At 31.3% G+C, this 23,539-nt stretch overlaps 2 protein-coding genes across 5 annotated transcripts in view; one reads left to right on the top strand and one right to left on the bottom strand.

Moving 5' to 3' along the window:
• The window catches only part of Lar (tyrosine-protein phosphatase Lar), a 183,906-nt gene that overhangs the window by 143,287 nt on the left and 17,080 nt on the right, over positions 1–23,539 (top strand). For 2 of the 4 annotated variants that reach the window (XM_035083182.1, XM_035083180.1), the window contains 8 exons: positions 8,522–8,632; positions 8,709–8,984; positions 9,064–9,348; positions 11,195–11,200; positions 11,650–11,750; positions 12,785–13,114; positions 18,978–19,128; positions 20,616–20,912. In XM_035083182.1, the coding sequence (XP_034939073.1) occupies positions 8,522–8,632; positions 8,709–8,984; positions 9,064–9,348; positions 11,195–11,200; positions 11,650–11,750; positions 12,785–13,114; positions 18,978–19,128; positions 20,616–20,912 (1,557 nt within the window). The remainder of the gene's footprint in view (positions 1–8,521; positions 8,633–8,708; positions 8,985–9,063; positions 9,349–11,194; positions 11,201–11,649; positions 11,751–12,784; positions 13,115–18,977; positions 19,129–20,615; positions 20,913–23,539) is intronic. The other 2 variants (XM_035083181.1, XM_035083183.1) reach the window with 2 other exon arrangements.
• On the bottom strand, positions 14,959–18,462 carry LOC118066838 (uncharacterized). Its single transcript, XM_035083184.1, has 3 exons — positions 18,153–18,462; positions 17,011–17,962; positions 14,959–15,196 (listed from the first exon to the last, which is right to left on the bottom strand). The coding sequence occupies exons 1-2, from the start codon at positions 18,310–18,312 to the stop codon at positions 17,013–17,015; spliced, it is 1,110 nt and encodes a 369-aa protein (XP_034939075.1). The 5' UTR covers positions 18,313–18,462; the 3' UTR covers positions 14,959–15,196; positions 17,011–17,012.

Below are 23,539 nucleotides of genomic sequence, written 5' to 3'. Positions count from 1 at the left end.
TTTTACTTTCTTCTAGAGATTTATTACATAAACGGATTTTTAAAACTATACTCTCTAAAATTGAATTAGTGGTTTTTACCACTATATACACTTCACTAGTTCATCCAGTGAGCTTCAATTTTTCAGTTAAAATTGTAGCTCCCTGGATGAATCAGTAAAGTCGATATCGATATTTTATAATTATTTATCAATGTGAAGTTTCGAGTGCATATAGTTTAACCAGAAAAATTAAATAATGTCTATGCATTCATTGATTAGTATATGTATATTTTCAATGTGAACAACAAAACAAAAAGTTCTGTGTTATCTCAAATTTTTACAATAGCTTTGAAAAAGTACATGACTCTTTTAACATGAATTGATATTATGTACATAATAATTCCTTATTCTTAATTTACTTTTTTATCTTAAAAATTCATCTGTTAGTATGTTAAACTTTCATAAGTGAATAATCATAAGAAATATTATTCAATGAAATCAAATCATGATTTAATAAAATAAAAAAATACAAAGTTTAAAATCAGAAATATTTTGATTATAACTTGATAACAATTGTGTTGTATTTTTATAATTATTTACAATAAAATAGAAAAATTGATTTTTTTTTGTTAACAAACAATTTCTGTTTATGAATTTCGGAAATCTAAACAAAAGTTTCAATATCAAAATTGAATAAAAAAAATTTCAACTATGATAAAATTTTTGTATTTTTAGAAAATTATTCAATTGAAAAATAGTCCAACTAGATAGAAATTCACATCAAATTTATAACTAAACTAATAATAACTAAACTAAAGTTTAAAATAACCGTAGAAAAAAACATCGTTATTTTACATTCAACGAAATAAAAATTTTAGTTTTTTCATCAATTTATAAAGTTCGACGCTATCAAAATTGAATAAAAAAGTAATTCCAATTGCAATATGTACAATGAAATATAAAATATCGGTCATTTGGTCAAATTTTTCAAGTAAATAAGTTTTGTTGAATAAATAAGTATTTATTTATAGTCGTTATAAAGAATGGAGAAATGGTCACGAAAATTCAACTCGATGACAATTTTTCAGATCCGTTAATCCAATTTTGTCAATTGATAAAACAAAATCATTTTTTAAGTAAAAATAGTTATTTGGGGCAACATCAGAGTAGCTATCAATATTAAAAACAATTTTCATCATAATGATAAAATAAGAAAAATGACAGTTGAAATATCTGAAAGGTTGAAATTTAATAAACCAAGTATATTCAGTTAACATACTATAAATTTAGACATGCATTTTTAAGTTACATTTGTCAGAAGAATAAAGATTTATTTAAAATATCTGTAATTTGGTAAAAATCCAATTTAAAATATGATTAAGAAAAGAAGAATTTACATTATTTTCAATAAAAAGTAGAATTATCCGATTTTAGTCAGACACATGTAAAATTATTCTCATTCATATTCTTAACCAATAATTCTCATTAAAACCCATAAAGTAATTCCATCTACTTGCAAAAATGATTATATTTTCACTATTTATCATATGAAAAAAATTTCTTTTTTTATTTTCATAATACATTTTTGACTTTTATTATATAATAATAATCCACTTTAATCAGTTTTCATGCATATCAAACAGTCAAAGCATAAAGCAGAAACTCTACTCAGTTATTAGAAATTCAGCAGAAAAATAAGAAAAGCATAAAAAAAATGACCTAACGTATTTGTGCATGGCTGATGTTTTTATGATTCAAGCTTTCTTCGTATAATAATAGAGAAACATATTGACGTTGACAAGCATCTCACGCAGCAGCATACACTCAACTCTCTTCGCGTGTCTTCACCGACCTCAAACCTGACCTGTACTTCTTTGCAGCTCTGTTGCTTTTACGTTAGCTATATTCTCTGCCACATCTACTCTCATATCCCATAAAATATCTAATGTAATGTATTACAAAAAAAAAAAGATCAATGCATCTGTTACATGTATATATGACACGCAGCAATGTGCATATACGTGAATAAAACGATGAAAAAGGTGCGAGGAAATGGAACAGGTGCACTTTCCATCCCTTCCATCACTTCTTGTTTTCCTTCCAGTGTATACGTTCGGTTCACTAAAACTAAAGTTTTAGAAAAATTCGTAGAAATGTCCGCACTCGGTTGCTTGAACACCCCCTTTTAGTCTCGATGCCTTGAAAGTTGTCCATCTCCACTTTTATGGTCTCCCAAGAGGGTTATTTTGGTTTCGCTTGATATAATATAAAACTAAAAAAGTATATGAATACCTGAAGATCTAGAACATGAGATTTTTATGGCATACTCGGCATGATATTTTTTAAGGGCATTTTTATTATGCTTAAAACAAAACTAAAGAACTTTTCAAGTACTCAATTCGCATAGAAGAAAGAAAGCTGTTGCATATTTATGGAAGTACTTTTTAAATACTTACCAACTCCTCTGAGATGCATAGACATAAATGTTGTTATGACTGTTCTAATGTACTGTCATCATTGAATTATACATTATTGACACTTACACAGTCCAGCGGTAAAAGTGGTAAAAGTCGTAAAATTATCTCCATTACAAACTAAAGGGAAAGTTGAAAACAAACGAGAAAGCAGTGAAGAAAACTACTTAACCTGAGAGGCCCTGAAATTTGCAGTGTCTTTCAGCTTTCATTGTATTGCTACTGGCTTGTGTTCTCTCTATACATTTACTCAATGTTCGTATTTCTCTTGGGTTGGTACTTTGAACCCCTTACTCGTGCTCTATCTTAACGCATCGAAGCGAGTAGCTTCCTTTCTAGTCTCTCAGAGACCATTAGATCGCTCTAGCCATGGAGCTTGACTCATGAGGACTACGCGATGAGAACTTGAGTAAGTTACTCGTTGAGTAGGAAGAAGAGACGCAGTACAGGTAACTCGATACGAAGTAGACTTTACCATTAAACATGCCCACTACTGTAAAAGTTTTTAGGCGTTACTTGCTCTGGCTAATAATAATTGAACATATTTCGTGTATACTCATGATATACCAGTCTGTCTTATTTTTCTTGAAATTTCCGCTTCGTACAGAATGAGAGAGCGTTTTTTTTCTTATCTTAAACACAAGCTATGTCATCCAAAATGAGAATAGATTTTTCCTTGCACGAAAGACTCTTTCTTATCAGCTATTTGTATCCGTGAAAAGTTTTAGCCATACTCTTACGATAAATCAACATACCTGTCATTACATTGTATTAACCCATATATTTTGTTACTTTTACGCAATAAGATTGATGAGATAGATTGTCTGAGGAGTATGAATTACATTAAATACCTGAAAAAATGAACAGTGCTCTGGTAGAAGGATTATTTTACTATTTTCAATTAGTAATATTTGATGAATTATATCAACTTAAAACATTTCGAATTAATTTAAATTAAACTTGTAATGATGTCTTTTATACGTAACCAAATGTTAGTTTATAGCATTTTTGAATAATAGTAACAATCAAAATATTTATTAAAAAATAACAATGATCAAAATTTATTGAAATGAAATGTTAACTCAATATAATCAAATCGACGTCTGGGTAATTACACACTTTCACGGTCACCTGGTATTTTGAGCATAAAAAATCAAAACTAGATGAATTTTTATCATTTTGGTCTCAAAATGTTCCATTTTACGGCGGATTCATAAAAAAAATTATTAGAAAAAGCTAAAATTAAGATTTATAATAGTTTTATGGCTTTAAATGGTAAAAAAACCGGTTTTGCGAAATAATCCTTCACAAAAAATTCGTCTGATTCTAGTCTCACCCACAAATTAAGATAAACTTGTAAGGCGAGAATTGCTAAGAAGAATTCACAAAGTCAAATATTTTCCAGTATATTAAAAATAATAATAGATTTTCTTACAACTAAAGTTTATAAACTATTTATAATACTATTTTTAATACTAATAAACACCGATAATAATTATTAACAATGATATTTATTACATTGAAATAAATTCTTCTATCAATAAATACAAATTGAAGGTAGAGTTATGAAAAGTTGGAAAGGATATCAGTAAAATACAGTGACAGTTTTGTAATTAGCAGTAATTAATATTGTTGGATACACAAATATATTACTTTAATTACAAACGGAAAAAAAGATACTTTGATGCATTAATAATTTTTTTGTTTAAAATAATTTAATCTAGTTTATAAGATAATTTATATATCACATTTTAATTAAATAATTATAATTAAAAAAGAAAGAAAAGAAAAATAAGAAACTTGTTATTGTGATTATCAGAAAAAAATTGAAATTCTATAATAACTTTTTTTTTCTTCGATATTTCAAAGTTTAAATGAACACAACAAAAACTACTTATATTTACTTACTTTCGGTTTAAAAGATATTTTTTAATCTAATTTTTGAAGTTTTTAAGTACTTTTATTCGAGTGACTCTCTATATTTATAAGAATTCTCTTATACAGATAAAGATAAAGAATAAAAGTTGTACTATATACACATATCCTGTAGATATATTAACCACATGTGTGAAGTGTCGGAGCAAAACCAGGTTGTTCTACTTATAAAAAATTTCAAGGAATAAAAGAGCTGTAAAACTTTTTATAATTTATCAAAAACATATCTGTTAGATGTTATTTGTCTGAAATAAGTACTAATGAATAATGGGAATTAATTTTTATAAAAAAAAATAATTGTTTTAACGTTGTAACAAAAGTGATTAATAATTATTAATTGCTACAAAGATAATTTAAAAAGTATTAAAAAAGTTATAACAAATTCTAACATTATTATCAATGGGGGATATTAAGTAAACATTTGGGGTAATAATAAATAATTTTTTAAAAAAAACAGAGTTCCCTACATATTCTTATCCAGTACCTCACAGTCTTACGAGAGGAACATCACTCATGGGGAACTAAATTTTTTTATACGTGTAATTGAAGGATAAAGTAAAAAAAAAAAAATAAATCTATGTAACTTAACGAACATATTTTTCATAAAGAAATTTATCATCCATTTGATGACACTTTTTAATATGGTGACTAAAAAAAAATATCCTTTTCATAATACTTTTTTGCTATTTGGGGAGTAATTTTGTGGTCTATAAAAAACTTTCACTACAAAATCGATTTGATTGTACAGTTAAAATTTCATAAACGATTTTATGGGTTATTTTAGACACTCCACTGTACAAAATAGTTTTCCTCTTCTATTGTCACACTTTTAACAACGTTGGTACCACAGCTTATAAAATATCGTGAATGTTTTTTTTTGTTTGAACTGTTTGCTACTCAAAAAAGAATGAACGGATCAACCTAAAATGAGAAAAAGCTTTACATTCAATGTAATTTTTAAAATGTCTGACCAAAAAGTAAAAATAGCCTTACTTTATCAGATAATCTTCAAATACAAAAATTTGAAAGTCATTCAGATTAACGAATTTTCAAGAACAATTGGAATATTTTTTAAAAAATCTTTTTGATTTTAAAGTGACTTTTCATTTAACAGTGTATGATGCTTTTTTCAAGGAATTATTAAAGCTTTAAGCTGAAAGTGACGTTTATTCTTTGACAGTTAATAGCTCCGTTAAAAAAAAAGTACACAATATTCACCAGAAAAAGCATTTTGTAAAACGAAAATGAGCTCCAATACATTTAATCTATATATTCTTAAAAAAATTTATCCTTCATCTCAAATAACTGAATATTAAAATAAAAAAAGATTAATTGTTTTTCTAAATTAAATCAATTATTTGAAAAAATATCTTGTAAAAATGAGAATTCAAGCTAACGTTTTCTCCAACATGTATTTTATTTTCCTACATTATTTTACCTATAAAACATTGTGAATAATATTTTTGAAAATGTTGACTAAAAAGTTTATTCAATAGCTAAAAATTATAGTGATGGGAAAATAAATTTACAAATGAAAATCAACAAACGTAGTAGACAGAGAAGTAAAATGCTTTCAAGCATACAAATACAAACACATATTTGAACGTAACTAGTATGTCTTCAATGTAAACATATTCTTTATTTACGTTATATTTGGAAATAATCTACCATCATAGAATCTCGTTCACAATTCAGCCCCTTACCTGAACCCTTCAACTTTACAATCTTCTCCTCGCTTCGTATATAAACTATATACTAGACACAAGGGCAAATACAAGTAAAAGTAAACAGAGTAAATAGTAAAGAAAATAGATACACATATGCAAAGGTTTGTAATGTAATACGGAGACGCTGGCAAAAAGTGGAAGGGAAAAAAGAAGCGAAAAAAAGTAAGAAAAGTCTGGAAAGCACTACATATTTCTTGTATATGTTCCATGTTTACCATCGTCTAAATATGAGGAAGGATATTTCAATATTGGTTTGAAAACATATATTTACAAATATGAGATCTTATGCCAAGTGAAATGTGCAAATTTTGTACCGTTAGCAACGAGAGAAAAATTGCTACGTCTTTTACTGTGTCGTTTATCGATCCTTGCTAACTGATAAGTATCATACATGTGTATAATACACTGCTAGGTAATTTCGTATGTACGCAATGAGTATTTTAGATTAAGATCGTTGTTAAACACGATGGAATAAAGCAATAGTAAACAGTCAAGTATAAAATGATCAACACACGCCAAGTACCTATATGGGTAAATGAATAATGAAATACATTGCGAGTCGTCAGACCCTCTGAGGCCTGACCTACAATTCTCTGCCTTACTTATTTTTTATGTCTCTTTTAATAAGTGAATAACTAGTTGTTCAATTTCACCCGTGTTGAACAAGTTCAATTGTTTCGAAATAAATTCATTCATAAATTAATCACCGGAATTTTCTAAATTGTTTAATGTGGCGTTGAATGGTGAATTTATAAATACTGAAACTTTCATCAGTAACATCTTGATGACTAATTGACCTTTTATCCAATCGAACATCATTCATCAAATTACTTATGGCTTATTATATTTCTAATTATGTCCGAATTATTTTGAAAAATGTGACTGCCGAAATTTATGTAATAATCAGTCAGTTGTAAACTCGGCCAAGATGAATACTCATCTCAGGAAATGCAACTTTTAAAGTCGACTTTGTACTCTTGACATCTTAAGAGTGTTTGAATTACGTCACCGCTTTATAAAGCAACAGAAAGTGTAAAAAAAATTCTTAGTATTTTTTTATGTTCTTCACTTTATACTTCTTTGAGAAAAAATTAAAACTGAGAATTGGAGAATTTGGGTATCAAAAAAAGCAGAAATTGTTACATATGCTGAAAAGGTTGAGAAAGAAACTTCTAATTTAGTTCAAGCAATCATTATTTTTCCTGTAAAAAAAAAATAAGAAACGATAATTGAAGCAAAAAATAATTGAAGAAATTACAATTTTTAGTCACGATAATAATTGTATTTCAAGAACAAGTAGAGCGTGAAAAATGAATAACTATGGTTAGCAGGTTGGATTTAAAGTTAGTTAATTATGATTTCAAAATAGATGAACCGATAACAGGGTCTCAATGCTCTTTTCTACATCCAACCCTCCATCACGTATCCTACTCGTCTCAAGTGGTTAAATTTCACTAGAAAATTTCAAAACACGTGGACGTCGTTTCAAACACACGCCCTCTCTGGGCTGTGAACATGCGCCAACCTCCCGGGAAATTGTAGATGAGGCTCGATTATGTATTCCGATCGCGAGCGATACCGACCCACTTCGCTTGGCGTGAGGCTCGTGATGGAGTGTTTTCTACGCTACAGCGGCCGTTAAGTAACGGGGGGTAACAGTCTCGTACCCCCATACAGCTTACGAGAAAATAGTGAAATGAGAAGATAAATAACAATCGTTTTTCCAAATGCCATTATTTTTAGTCGTTGGCCGTAAATTAATTCACAACATCGAGTAGTAGAATAGATCGAGGGATAAAATTCGATACCGCCATGTCAATTGAATGATTAATGAGAAGGATCAGGGTTGTTTTGGTTGAAATCATGGTGGACAAGAGTCGAGAGACGTTGGTTTAAATTGCGTGTTTTATCGACGAGCAGTGGGCGGACTGCAGTGTCAGTAGGGTGAAAAACATTCCCTCTAGTTGCCTACTACTACCCATTCTATCAGGCAGACTCGTATGTTTGTTTTAGGTTGAGTCTGTCAGATAGAACAGGCAAAGAGGCGAATTCAGTGGGTGGTACAATGGTTAAGCTGAATTATATTGGGGGAATGATGTAGGCTAAGATAAGCACATGCTTTGCAACAGCCAGTTCATCAAACCAGGTATCGTGCAAACGTTGATGATGCATCGGGCAACCAGCTCACGAATGCAAGACCCTTACATTCTTCTCTCCGTCTACCTCCTTTCTTTGTATCTCTCACCCTTACTAAGCTAACCCCAAACGCTAGAACTCTATTAACGTTCTAAAAGTGACTGGAAGGAACACGATCTCCGAGAGAAAGAGCTCTCGAGAAAACTCCAGCTGCTTTCGACAGCTTACTCGAGTTCGGTTGATTGACTTTTCGATTTAATTGTTTTCTAGGTGCTCTGCAAATCGAGGCATCAGAGGTCGAGGATCAGGGACACTATGAGTGTGTTGCAAATAATACTGTCGGTACTGCCTACTCCGAAGCAATACAACTTTACGTGAGAGGTAAGAAGCTTGATATTCTGATTAAAACCTGCTTTCTGTTTTAACGAAACAATCTTTTAATACCTGTACCTTACAGTGAGACGATTGGCGCCAAATTTCTCCATCCGCCCACCAGCTGTCAGTGAAGTTATGATGGGAGCATCGCTCAATTTGACTTGCGTTGCCGTAGGCTCGCCTATGCCTTATGTGAAGTGGAGAAAAGAACCTGCCACAGAAATCACACCAGAGAACTTTTTACCCATCGGCAAGAATGTTCTAATCCTCACGGAAATTAAAGAGTCAGCCAATTACACCTGCATTGCTGCTAGTGATCTTGGTGTTATCGAGACAGTCTCAGTGGTCAAGGTTCAATGTGAGTTTTGTGAAGAAAAGAGCAGTGTAAGCCTCTCGACTACGGTCATTACAAATCTTTATTTCTTTGCTTTCCTCAGCTCTTCCTGGTGCTCCAGAAAATGTCCAAGTCTCAGAAATCACAGCAACTTCAGTGAAACTCACTTGGTCCTATAAGAGGCCTGATGAACTTCAGTATTATGTCATTCAACATAAACCTAAACAAGCCAATCAAGCATTTGCTGAGATATCAGGAATCACCACGATGTATTATCATGTCAGGAGTCTAAGTCCTTACACGGAATATGAATTATACGTGATTGCCGTTAATATTATAGGACGAGGTCCCCGAAGCCACCCTGTTTATGTCACTACTGGAGAAACAAGTCAGTATTCTATTCATTTGTATTCATTACACACTAATGTTATTAATCAGTACAGGATATTAAATAGACACGTTTTTGTTAAATAACTCTAATTTATATTGAGGAAAGCACTTATGATAGAATGGGTTATATTTATGGAGAAAAAATATCGTGTAAAGCGTTATTTGTTTTAATGATGTTTCGTGACTTTTGAAAATTAATCAAAATAGAAACTTGAAAGTATGTTGATTTCTACACAATAATTTTTTAGATTTCACAGTTGATTGAAGACAATTTAGCTTCCTTCATTTTGCAAAAAATTACAATCATTTATTTTCTAAAAAAATATTGTTGGTAATTGCTGATACTAAATTTCGATTATTTGTTCAGTATTTTTTATTTTCAAATTATTTAAAAGTCTAATTTTAAAAAAAACTTAACAATGTTAGCAGAAAATAATTGCTCACTTTACTAGATGGCATATCAATAAATAATTTTCCATCATTTTTAAACAATATAAAAAATGGTGAATACAGTTATTTGTGAAAAAAGTGCTATTTTGAAATGCATATTAAAAACATTTTAATCTAGATTTTGTACTTAATTAACGAAGAATGAGCTATTCATAGCCATGAAATAGAAAAATTAAATAAATGTATTACGTTGGAAAAATAGTAGCTAAAAATGTTGAAAATATTACCACCTCTTACATAAATTAAACTTTTCTCAAGTTAGTGCTTTTCTCAATGAATTTAATTAATATCAAAGTTTCAATTTATTTCTTTTCAGAAAATATTTTTATTCATACTATAATTAGTATAATTTGAATATATCTTACATCACATTAATCTATTTATTCAATGAATATTCATGAAAAATTAATCGTTCTTAGCTTTAGATTTTAATGCATGATGTAAAATGATATTTGAGCAAATATTTTTATGTGAAAAAAAAAATTTTTAAAACTTTATTTTGAGGGAAATTCTGTGTCCTTTATTTTCATGCTGTCCTCCGCGAACACATTTCAATCTGTGTAAGTGACAAGGATTTTTTTACTCATTATCACTGCTCTTTGTTCTCCGTTTTTACATTGCACTTTGATATTTCGTCAACATGAAAACTTTTTGTCGAGTCAGTCTTCCTGTGTAGTCCCTTTGTTCATCGAAAGCCATGTGTATCCAACCGATACTCTGCGGAAATCTTTTAAAGCCATAGCTTTCTATGAATCTATAGTACAATATATAGAAAACATTTTATCACACATGGAGAAAACATAATTGTCATATCACTCATCGAAATAGAAATCATTAAATCTCATTTTTAACATAAAACAACATTAAACAAAATTTCATCTATAATTAATTATGCTCTGGAGTTTAATGCTTAGAGGCCAACGAAGAAAATTATGATTTTTTTAAATTAAATAACTTTTTTTTATTCAAGAAAAATAATCATATTTTCGTTTAAGAAATTGATCTTTATCTTTGTTTGTCTGAAACAATGTAAAAAATTGAAGAAGGAAGTTTCTCTAGCAATAAGAGATTTTTTAAAAGAACAAATTCATGAATTTGTAATTAATTTTTTGTATTTATAGGAAAATCGAGATTCAAAATATGTTCTAATCTAAGAGACATTGAAAAAATGTCATAAAATATTAGTTTTAAATAAAATTTATAATAAATTTTGAAAAGTTATTATTTAGAAAATGAAATAGCAACTGACTTGAAACTCCAGGGTATATCATTATTGTTTTTCTGATGACTATAATCCAGTATCCGATCGTGTTTTCTCCGTGTAACTGCGAATCATTATTTGACAAAAAATGACTAAATCTACCTTTTCTCTCTAGCGGAATCAACACATGGAGGTTCCAGTAAGTCATATAAAGTATTAAGAGTGACAGTAGTAATACACCGTATGATGTTGATTTTTTTTTCGTTTGTCAATGCCTTCACATTTTAAATTAATTCTCACTTTCATACACATCTCTATCTACACATAGATTTAAAAATCACGCAATTTTCAGTAGTAATATTTTCATTCACCATCAACACCATCTATAGTTTCAGTTATCGTCTTCATCTAAAATGAAAATTATCTTCTATAAATTCTATTTTGCACCTTTTCAGTTTATCTATCTTTCTCTTTTTAAACTAAACATAAAGTGCACCCCACGTATTAGTACGTGACTACTAAGCATTGTTTTCACAAATCTCCTATTGGATTTTTATTAGAAGAAGTTTCTCTGTGTGATTACTGATCACAAGTATCTTGTGATTTCAGAGTCCTTACTTTGCTAAACTTGCATATTATTGTTTCCAGGACCTGGTTCAGCACCTCGGAACGTTCAAATCCGACCGCTAAGTTCCAGCACAATGGTTATTCAGTGGGAGGAGCCAGAAACTCCAAATGGTCAAGTGACGGTAAGCCAAAACTATTGGAATTGATTCAGACGTCTCAAAAACTACATAAGTCAAAGATTGCAAATTTCTAAGGACACACTTTCAATTGTTCAATTCAATTGATAAATGACTTTTGAAGTTGGTTTTAGTTATCAACTTCCTAAATCTTTAATTACAGTAATCTTGAATATTTTTTTCAAGTAAAGATTGATATACTCGTTTCAATTTTCTATCTTTTTTAACATGATTTTTTAGCTATACATGTTTGTGTAGATAATAATTATTAATGTTGAATTATTAAAACATATTTGTAATACGTTGCTCATAAGCTGTTTAAATACACCATCAATAGAAAAGTTATTCATATAAGTAAATACGATTAATTTTATGGATCAACTTATTCTTGAAGTAACTTTAGAAATAATATTTCTAAACTAATTAGCTGATTGCAAGTTGTAAGTACTACATTTGAAAACGGCCTTTAAAAAATCAGGAATATATAACTCTAAAAAATATTTGACCTGATTAAAGATGAAAGATTTTAAGTGATTTTCAATGTTCTTCATGACATTAATAGATCATGAACTGATAATGATCGATTACTTTTATGTCTCTAAGTAATTATAGGTATATAACTTGGAATGATAGTTTTAAAACAATGAATATTAATTATCAACCACTGAATAGTCATGAAAATGTCCTATCCAATTATTTTTTTATCTCGTTTTTGCTGGAGATAGTTTAAAATACATTTTCATTAATTTTTGAACTTACCATGAAGATTATAACTCTTTTTGTCATTATTTTCAATATTAAAACTACATTTTACATTTTCATCACTTTGAAGTCTGCTAAAAAATCGTTATAAAAGAAAGCATGAATTTCAAAATAATCCTGTAAAGTATAAAAACTATATTTAGAGATTTAAATTCAGCAAAAGAGTAATTTTAAAACATCCAACTTGCATTGCTTTTAGAATAATGAATTTATATGCATTCTAAATGTAATTTAGGTTGTATTAAAGTACAAGACTATATATTATAATATATTTGCAGGGATATAAAGTCTACTTCACTACCAACCCAAATCAACCAATGTCTTCATGGCAGGCCCAAGTTGTAGATAACAATCAACTAACCACAATATCGGATCTTACACCACACACCATGTACACAATACGAGTGCAAGCACTGACAAGCGTCGGTCCTGGACCACTGAGCCAACCAATACAAATAAAGACGCAACAAGGGGTGCCGAGTCAACCAGAAAATCTTTCGGTGGTTGATGTCGGGGAAACCTCGGTAACGCTCCAATGGAGCAAACCAGCTCATAGTGCTGAAAATATTGTCAGTTATGAGCTTTATTGGAATGATACTTATTCAAAGGTATGCCAATTATTCATGTTCTAATATTATTCTCTGAGTTAAGTCAATATTATTCTCATTCAGAATGTATTAAAACTGGGGATTCGATTCGTTGTGATCAATAAATATTTGTGATGAGTTATAATAATAAATATCTTAGATAAGATATAAATTCATCGTTTTTTCTTGATCGGAAATTTTTTATGAGTTTTATAAAAAGACTTAAAATTTTGTGAATTAAATAAACTTCATTTTTAATAAAAAAAGTTAGTTAATAAAAGTAGCAGTTAATTAAGAATTTTCGTTCTAAAGCATCGTTTCAGAAGGTCGAAAAAGTCCGATAATATTTTCAATTTTTTTAAATTTTCTGGTAGAGAAATTCAGTTAAAAAATATTATGAATATTATATTACATTGTGACTGAGTACAATTTAGATGTAAATATATTTACATGAAATTAAATGCATGAAAAAGTTCAATTTCATAAAACAATTATGTACATCAGTCAAATTAAAATTCCATAAAATATTTGATATAATAAATAAATAATGATTATTTGAGTAGTAATTAAATTTTAATTTAACTAAAAATTGTACGATCAAACGAGCTCGCCGAAGGCGAGCGAAGTTCGATCGAAATTATATAAAGTCTCGTTCGAAAGGATTACAAACGTAGTATCGCCTTCGTACTACAACACAACCACACATTCAGAGATAGAAAAAGAGAGCCCTCTATGACTCTCTACCAGCTTCCGGGTAACTCTCATAATTTTTACAGATATGAAAAATAAATAAACTTGGGGTGGGACTTTTATATTATATTATATATAATTAAAACTTAAGGGGTTGGGATGTAATCCTTTCGAACGAGACTTTATATAATTTCGATCGAACTTCGCTCGCCTTCGGCGAGCTCGTTTGATCGTACAATTATAGTCGTCTCGTTCTCAGGATTACAAACGTAGATGTTTAGAGTCCTAATTTTTTGGGTAAAAAATTTTTTATTTATTTATTTTTCCAATTACATATTTTCTTACAGCATTACTTTACTTAGATTATAACTGAAGGCAGAGTATTTCAACTTAATAACTTATTATATTAGCTTGAAGACAAACTGTTTCAGCGAATATGCTTTTCGATACTTTAATTGGTCTATTGTAAAATCTTGCGAAAACCTCTGACGATTTCGTCCAACCAGCCGTTGACTTAATTGTGTTTATGTCAATTCCTTTTTTATATGCAGTTGATGTGGATGCATGTCGCGTTGAATATGCGGTAAATTCTTCTGGAACACCACTTTCTGTTAACACTGACTTAACCCAACGACTGATTGTTTGAGTAGACGCTTCTTTGTAAGGTTTCTTAAAAGTGATTAGCAGTTTGTCAACATTATTTCTTAATGAATTAGTAGCCTCAATATATTTTTCTACTGTGCTTGCAATACATAGTTGAGGTTTGTCTTTAAAATAGGGTAAAAACAGCAATGGTTGATTTACACCTTTTTTAGATGTTTTTGTAAAATCTTCAATTTCTATTTCTAATCCTCCTTCTACTTTTTTGATTTTACTTACTTTAATTAGTGCCAACGTTTGTATTCTATGAGCAGTGCCTAATGCTAACAAGGTTGCTACTTTTAACGTTAACCTTGACAACTTTAAACTTTCCAAGGGAAACCAAGTTTCTAACACATCTAAGACTATCTTTGGATCCCAGGTTTTATCATACTTCGGCCTTAGAGGACGATTTCGATAGACACCTTTGAAAAATCTATTTAATAATAGACTAGATGATAGGCTTTTTTCTGATAATAGGGATATTGCTGCTCTCATTGAATTTAGGGAGCCATAAGCTGCTCCTGCTTGAAACTTGTGAGATAAAAATTCTAATAACTTATTTTCTGTGATATTATATGGATCTTGCTTCTTTTCTTCGCAAAATCCAAACCATTCTTTTATTGGACCAGCATATTGTTTTATTGTTCCTTCTGCAAGCGATAGTATTACAATCTCTACGGCTGATGACGGAAGTCCTCTTTTTTCGAACGCTGTCCGGATAGCTTGCCGACAATCAAAAACATTTTTTGATGCAAGGGATGATTTAATGATCTGCAAGGTGATAACAAAAGTTTTTTAGATGGTTTGAAAACGATAGGTTTTTCTACTAAAAGAGTCTCGAAAACTGGAAACCAAGCCTGAGTGGTCCAATAAGGGACTACTAATATACCCCGTGCTCTGTCAGATACAATTCTCTGAATGACCCTAGGAATCATAGCAAACGGAGGGAACGCATAGAAAAACCAGTTATGCCAGTTGATTGTAAACGCATCTACGATGAAACTTTCTGGGTCTTGAAACCAGGAACAGAAAACCTCGCATTTTTTATTAATTCTGTTCGCGAAAAGATCTATTTCCGGTGTACCATATTTTCTAACTATTTTACGAAAATATTCGTTTCCAATCTCCCATTCAGTGTCGACATTGTTTTTTCTTGATTCTCGATCGGCATCTTCATTTTCTTGAGAGGGGATATACGATGCAAAGATCCAATTGTTTTTCTGTTCACACCACTGCCAAATTTCTCTAGCAAGAATATTTAAATTCTGATGTTGAATACCACCCATTCGATTTATGTAAGAGATTGCAGTCGTATTATCAACTCTCAAGAGAATGTTACAATTGTAAAGATCCGAAGCGAATGATTTTAAAGCGAAGAATATTGCAAGCAACTCTAAATAATTTATATGGTGTTTTTTCTCTTCTACAGACCATGACCCGTGAGTACCAGTACCTTCACAATAAGCTCCCCAACCTGATAGAGAGGCGTCAGTAAAAATAACCCTTTTATAACTAGGTAATTTAAAGGAGTTTCTAGAGTTCATAATATTTATTTTCCACCATTCAAAATCCTCTCTCAAATGCTCTGGCAACCTCATGACGCAGTCATATTTACCATCCTTCTTCAACAGCGACAGAAACTTCTCTCTCTCTAACTTCTTTGTATAGAGCCAACCATATTTTATTGCTGGACAAGCTGCCACTAAACTTCCAATAAGTTGAGCTAATAATCTGATTTTTACTTTTTCCTTATACATTATTTTTTGAATCTTTTCTAATAAATTATGTTTCTTTGACTCTGGCAATTCTAACGTCATACTACTTGAGTTTATCAAAAACCCTAAAAACTTACACTCTCTATCAGGTATTAATTGACTTTTTCCCTTATTTACGATGAATCCTAAAGACTCAAGAAGCTGCACTGTTGACTCTACATTCTTTGTACATTCTTCATAAGTGTTTCCTACACACAAAATATCATCTAGATATGCAATTAATAGTGAACCCCTCTTTCGTGCAACATTAAGTGCAGATCTTAAAACCTTAGTAAAAATGAATGGGGCTGTGGATAAACCAAATGGTAAACAAACAAATTCGTACAGTTTATTTTCGAACCTAAATCTAAGATATTTTCTACTCTCCTGATGCATTGGTATAAGAAAGTATGCATCCTTTAAATCAATTACAGCCAAGTAGTCTCCCTGTGATATAAGTTTTGAAGCTATTTTTATATCTTCTAGCTTAAAATGACTAGTGTCTATGAATTCATTGAGATTTTTTAAGTTTATTATAAATCTCTTTGTTCCATCTGGTTTATCCACTAGAAAATAGGAAGATATAAACTGTCCTTGAATGTCAGAACAAAGTCTGACAGCTCCTACTTCCAATAACTTATTTACTGCTATTTTATAATTTGTCAAGTTATCCAACTTAATAAGGTTAGGACTCGCAGGTTCCTTAGACTGATAAGGAGTTTCTCTAAACTCGATCTTATAACCCTCTATATAACCTATGATAGTTTCATTGGCAGTGACCAGTTTCCACGACTCCAGAAAGGATCCTAACCTCCCAGCATGGTGGGTTACCTCTATTTGTGACGACGATCCGATGACCGGTGAGTTGTTTTGGTTCTGCTGTGAGAGCTCGCATATCTCGAGTCTCTCTTGGACGTCATTCTCTGAGTTTGGGGATTGTACATCTTCTGTCCCATCCTCGAATATCCCAGATTCTTCGAAGATGGGTTCTTCCAGTTTAAATGATTCTGTGATTTCGAGGGAAATTTTTTCATTATTTGCTTAGGCTTAAGTTCGGAAGCCGCCTTTTCAATTGTTTTCGTTGTTTGGATTTTTTCCGCTAATTTTTCACCAAACAGATATTTGTCGAGTTGACATCTTTCGAGAGCATCTTTCCTGGATTTTTCTAATCCTGGCAGAATAAATGCTCTTCTGTTAATAGCCATTTGATGATGAGTTTCAGCCATTAGCATCCCTGCGTCACTTACATATTCTAACAACAGATTCCTGTGCTCATCTTTAATGACCTTTTCCTTCAATATTAAGGAAATCCCCAGGCCTAGGGCTATCATAGCTGAACCTAATGATTTCTGTGTTTCGACAGCATGTTCATCTCGCTTCTTTGCCGCTGGTTGCATTATTACGGCGACTTCTTCATTCAGAATCTGGGGTTCTAACAGAACGTTTTCAGCTCGTGGATAAGCTGCAATGAGATTCTCCTTGATCTCTTTTTCAAGACCCTCTGGAATCCATGACGACCATCTCGCTGCAACTTCTGGGTGTATTGAAGCTATATTTGTATTTTTAAGTCTTGGGTCCTTTCCTAAAATATGTTGAGTCTCCTCATCTACCTCGGTTGATGAATCGACCTTCTCTGTTTCCGCCATATTTCTTTCCTCAGTGTCCATTAGCGTACCCTGTCGCGTGAGATTTGAATTATCTTGCGGTTCAGGGTGGGTCGGTAAGCTATCGGCTGGATTATTGATTAGCTGATCTCCAGTACCATTTCCCTCGCTTGCACTCTCTGCAACAAGCCATGTAGACCCCAAATTACACCTTGCCACTCGTGCAAGTATTACTCGAAATGAACAATCTGTCCCACCACTCGTGTGGGCACATTGTTTTGAATTTTCTATTGAAATTCTTGAGCGATCTGTCCCACCACTCGTGTGGGCACATCGTCATTAAGCAACCACTCTTCTTTTTACACTCACCTGAATTCGAAGATTGTTCGTTAGCAGAGTGGTTTTGCTCGCTTACTATTGTCCCTGTAATTTTATGTAAAAGCGATTCTAATCCTTTTAACTTCTTCCAAATCTTTTCCCGTTCTTCTCTTTCTTCCTCTCGCTCACGTTTTCTTTTACTTTTTCCCATTTTTTCCTCTTTTTTGATTAAAATTTCTTACTTGAATCTCTGAACGTGTGACCGTGCCGCGCACAAAAAACGTTATGAGAGTTACCCGGAAGCTGGTAGAGAGTCATAGAGGGCTCTCTTTTTCTATCTCTGAATGTGTGGTTGTGTTGTAGTACGAAGGCGATACTACGTTTGTAATCCTGAGAACGAGACGACTATAATTCAATTATTTATAAAATTTATTATCCTATTGATTATTCACAGTTAACAATATGTAATGAATAATGTTTTTTATTCTGAAATAAAAATTATTTTTTATTAATTCAATGAGTAACATCATGCTGTTTATTATATTCATTCTCAAAATAAGTCACATTTTATTCATAAAATCATTTTTTTTTTAAATTCTTTGCATCATTTATTCTATTCTTTGTGGAAATTTTTATTCTGTAATTTATGAAAAATTAAAAAGTTTCATTCGAGAATTGTAATATCCATGAATTTTTAATAATATCCTTTGTAATTCTTTGCATAAAATATCTCAACGATGACTCTAAAAGCTAGAAAAAAAAGTCAATAATTTTTATTTTACTTATTCTTCTACCAAGTTCACAACTTTCTCAACAGATGATAACAATGAATCTACAGTTAAAACAAAAAAGCTAAAAGCTAATTTGATATTTCAGGAAAAATATCATCGAAGCATTGGCGTTGTACAGAATTACACGCTCACGAATTTGTATCCCAATACACTATACTACGTTTGGCTTGCCGCAAGGAGTCAGAGGGGTGAGGGAGCAACAACTACGCCATACGAAGTTCGCACCAAGCAGTACGGTAAGCAAAGTCGATACCAAACCACTCTCAAGCAGCAAGGAGTGCCACAAGTACAAACATTTCAATCTACTCCAGCATCAGAGTGGACTCAAATGGAATTTACAATGTCTATAGATGTATGTAATACTCTGATGCTGGAGAAGTGAACAGTCGTGGTGGCCCAGCAGGTAGGAGGTACTCAAGCGCTGGACGCTCCCTTAAGTAGCGTAAGCTAAAAAGTGCCAATTCTTTCCTCCAAAAAGTATCTTATTTTCATTTGATCGACAAAAAAAAAGAAAAACGGAGAGAAAGATTCAGACAGAAATAAAAGTACAAACAAATCGGGAATTATAAATAGATCAGTAGAATGAGGCGTAAAATCATGAAGTGTGGGAGAGTGAGAATGATTGCATGCGTTACAAAAAATGCCGTTTTTGAATGCTACTATATATATTTATCTATATAATCGTATATATATCATACATTATCAATTGCACTAAGCACTGCATCGATATATGTGTGCATTTTGAGCACCTCTATTTTCATTCTTGATAATCTATTATTTAAATCAGTTATTATAACTTTAGTTAATTCGTTACTCGAACAATTTTAAATGTATTCAGAGTGCTCTGTAATAGAGCTACGAATTCTCTTATATTTCTCAGGCTGTATTTAATCTTGCATTAATCACGTACTTTCGATTGTTCAAGGAATTTATTATACCCTTGTTAATTATTATTCTTATTCTTATTATTAATTAATTACTTATTAGTAATTATTAATTAATTATTTGTTACACTCCACGCAAAAATGATTTTTGGTCCTACAGCCATCATCAAGGATTCATCATCAATCTCTTTTAGAGAAATCAATCGTGTAACATTGCTTAAATTTATCTCATTTTTAAAATGGTATTTTTTTTATTTAATGATTTTTATTGATTAAAAAAATATTTGATAACTTTAATTTATTATGGGTTTTTCTTTAATAACTTTTTAATAATCAATAATGATTTCTTTTAAAACTTGAGTTAGCATGAGTTATACCAATTTTATATTCAATTCATTGGAATAAAATAAATTAGTTCAAAAATATTCTAAAATATTGATCAACCAATTCATGGAAATGATCAATATTTGCTTCAAAAGGATATGGTTATTTAAATGATCATTGAAATTCTAAAATATATTTCAAAATTTAATTATTGGTTTGAAAAGAAAAGCTCATTAACAGAGTTAATTATACAAAAAATTGAGTAATAATGAGCTTTCAATATGAAATTATTTAGAGAAAAAATTTGAACACGTCTACATCACTGATTTCTTTAACATAACATTCAAGTTAAGCCGAAAGCAATCACAATTTGAAATCTGAAGCAAAAAACTCGGCTTTTCTTGAATGGACTACTCCAAAGCTGATTGAAAATGATCTATCAATGGCTGTAGCACCCAATATCTTCGTTCCCTATTTTTTTGTTTTTTTCCCTCCTACATCTGAGTGTTATACAGTACCCGGGGCTCCGCCTCGGAATGTAACCGGCCGAGCCATCTCACCAACCGCCATAGAGGTATCATGGGAACCACCACCAACTGAGAGTGCTAATGGAAGGATCACTTACTACAAACTTCAAGTTGTCGAGCACGACCAGCCTGACTCAGAGGCAAGAATTATCAAACTCTCCGACACCAAATTCACTTTGGACGAACTGAAAAGGTGGACAATATACCGCATCTGGGTATTAGCAGGGACCAGCGTAGGTGATGGACCTCCAAGTTATCCTATCAGTGTCAGAACCTGGGAGGACGGTATGTATCTGAGATTTGAACGACATTTTTTGTGTGGCTAACCCATCGTAAGAGCTAGTCTAAGAAACTAATGAATAATTTGAGCTTCGACATAACAACTGATGAAAGCAATTTCTTGGTTTTAAAGAACGAAATCTTAATCAATGTTTCTTTGACTAATTGTTACGAACAATTAACTAATTAAAAGCGTCAAATGTCTATCTCCAGTGAGCCAAAAATATAAAAGCCCGCCACACGATTTCGGATATGTGTAAATAGCTTCAAAGACTGTTCGATTAAAGGTTAGGGCTTTCATGATAAATCCGTGAAAAAAATGAATTTTAACAAAAATGGAAAATAATATTGTTTTGTAAATTTCAGATCTCCTATTTTCCTGAAATTCCATTTACCTTAACACACATCCCTAATTATTCATTAAATCAAAAACGTTACGTGTACACGTAGATATATATTACTTTCGGTCTTTTATCCATTATTATGAAACGTATATAAAACTGGACGGTTTGTTCATGTATATAAAATATGATTTTTTTTTCTTTTGACGTGCACGAGACAGCAAAACATGACGAAAAAAAAACAGCCTGCAATATCATTGACACATCGAAAATAATATTTTCTTAACTCGTTAATAAAAGCCAAGTTTGCTGATATTTTTTAATTCTCAATTGGGATGTTTCAAAATTGATTAAATATTTTATTTAGTTGACCGGTTATATTAATGATGTGCACGATATAATCATATATTGTAAATGGAATGAAATCGGTTTAAGTCGGCCCAATATTTTTGGCTGGCGAGATTTTATATTTTTGGATTTTTCCCGTCTAAATCACGAAAACAAGGATCGGGTTGTTTTTTAAGCTCGTTCCTTGGTATGAATCGGAGTTTATTTTTTGTTGGAATGCTTGCGTCGAAGCCACAAGGACGAGGAACGGGTTTTTGAATTCTTACAGCCTCGTCCCTTGGTATGCATCAGATTTTTTTCCAGGTGCAACCAGAGCCACGGATTTTTCAGATGCTGAACATAACAAACTTTTTCAAGTCAATAATAATAATCATACCTAATACTAATTATTAATTGTAGTAATAATAATAACATTAATTTAAAGAGAGAGACCTGTTTCTAATAATTTTTTACAGGTACTCAAAGCTCTCTCATTTGTGTTCGTGTCGTTATTATTAATTATTTTTATTTATTTCGTTGTTTAATAACTAGGATATACCGATTTTGAACACGCTAATGAATGCTCACGTGTTTTTTATCTTTCCTTAAAGCATTTGCAGGAGGATGTGCCCAGGTTTTCATACATCTAGTACTTAAGATTTTATACACTACCTAAAACTATGACCTGATAATGTGTAATACATCATACTCTGTGTTTTTTCTTTAACATAAACAATTATTTCTTTTATTTATTCACTCATTCTTGCCACTTAAAATGACAATAACATTAACAGCATTTGTCATTTCAGACGTAAAATTATCTTCAATATTTTGCCATCAATATTGAAATTATTGATAAATGTGAGTAATTCATAAGAATCCTTTTTGACAAACCAATGATAATTTTACCAAAGAATGATACAATGCTAGAATGAATACGACACACGACATAAAAACTCAGATTCACTACACGGGAATGCAACTCTTATATACAAATAAAAAACAATAATTAATTTCTCTTTTTTAAAATATTATCAAACACAATAAATATTTCTTAAATCTCTGATAATAAGGCTCTGCTGTTTTTAGTTAAAAAATTTAGTTTTATCGTTTGCACATGTTAGAGCATGCATTCGTTTGTTTAAACTCCCTCGGATCACCCATACCTCGATTATCGAACTCCGTCACGGATAAACCGTTGTCCTCTGACCCCAGACACAAGCCCCCGACCATGATCCCACAACCTCTCGACGTCAAACTGGGCCGAGTCTGCCGGACATCCCTTGCCTATCGATTCTACTTGAATTTATTTCTTTTTTCATCCTCTGAATGGCATGCCGATGCATGAGACATTTTTATTTTTCAACTCCTTATCTCCATCCTTTTTATCCGAGCCGCATGTCAGTCGGATATGTCCTGAGATTTTTTCAAACGCGAATTTAAATCCATGCACGGCCATGTGAATAAATGATAAAGACTTTCGCGAAGCTAAAATAACTTATCATTCATCTTTATATACACATCTGACAATATATTTCCTTCTTATCTCAAATGATTCTCATCGTCAATAAACCAAATGACACGAACAAAGGATCAATCCAAATCCTCTTATACTTTATCCTCTTGTTATCCTGTTCCAAATAATAATCTTCCAACTTATCATGTTTCTAATTTGAATATCCAGGAAAATATTTTTAGATCAGATTTAACCTGATCAGATCAGTATTTTGAAACATCTAGATCTAAAGATCAGATTCAATAGCATCCAATGCCGATCAATCAATTACATCCGATCGAGTTCGAAACGACTTTATTTCAAAAACATCAGACTTTTTCAAGTAGTTCAATCACGGTGCAAATTAAATACGAACAAAAAACTCAAGTTCTTGGATTAATTAATATTGACAACTATTAAAAAATGTTCTAAAGATAAAATAATTCATTACTAGAGTTGTAACTTTGAAA

The sequence above is a fragment of the Chelonus insularis genome, unplaced genomic scaffold (assembly GCF_013357705.1).
Source record: "Chelonus insularis isolate UGA/USDA-ARS -01 unplaced genomic scaffold, ASM1335770v1 contig_356_pilon, whole genome shotgun sequence".
Lineage (NCBI taxonomy): Eukaryota > Metazoa > Arthropoda > Insecta > Hymenoptera > Braconidae > Chelonus > Chelonus insularis.
The sequence above is the reverse complement of the archived record's forward strand: the minus strand, read 5'-3'. Positions and strand labels throughout refer to the sequence as shown.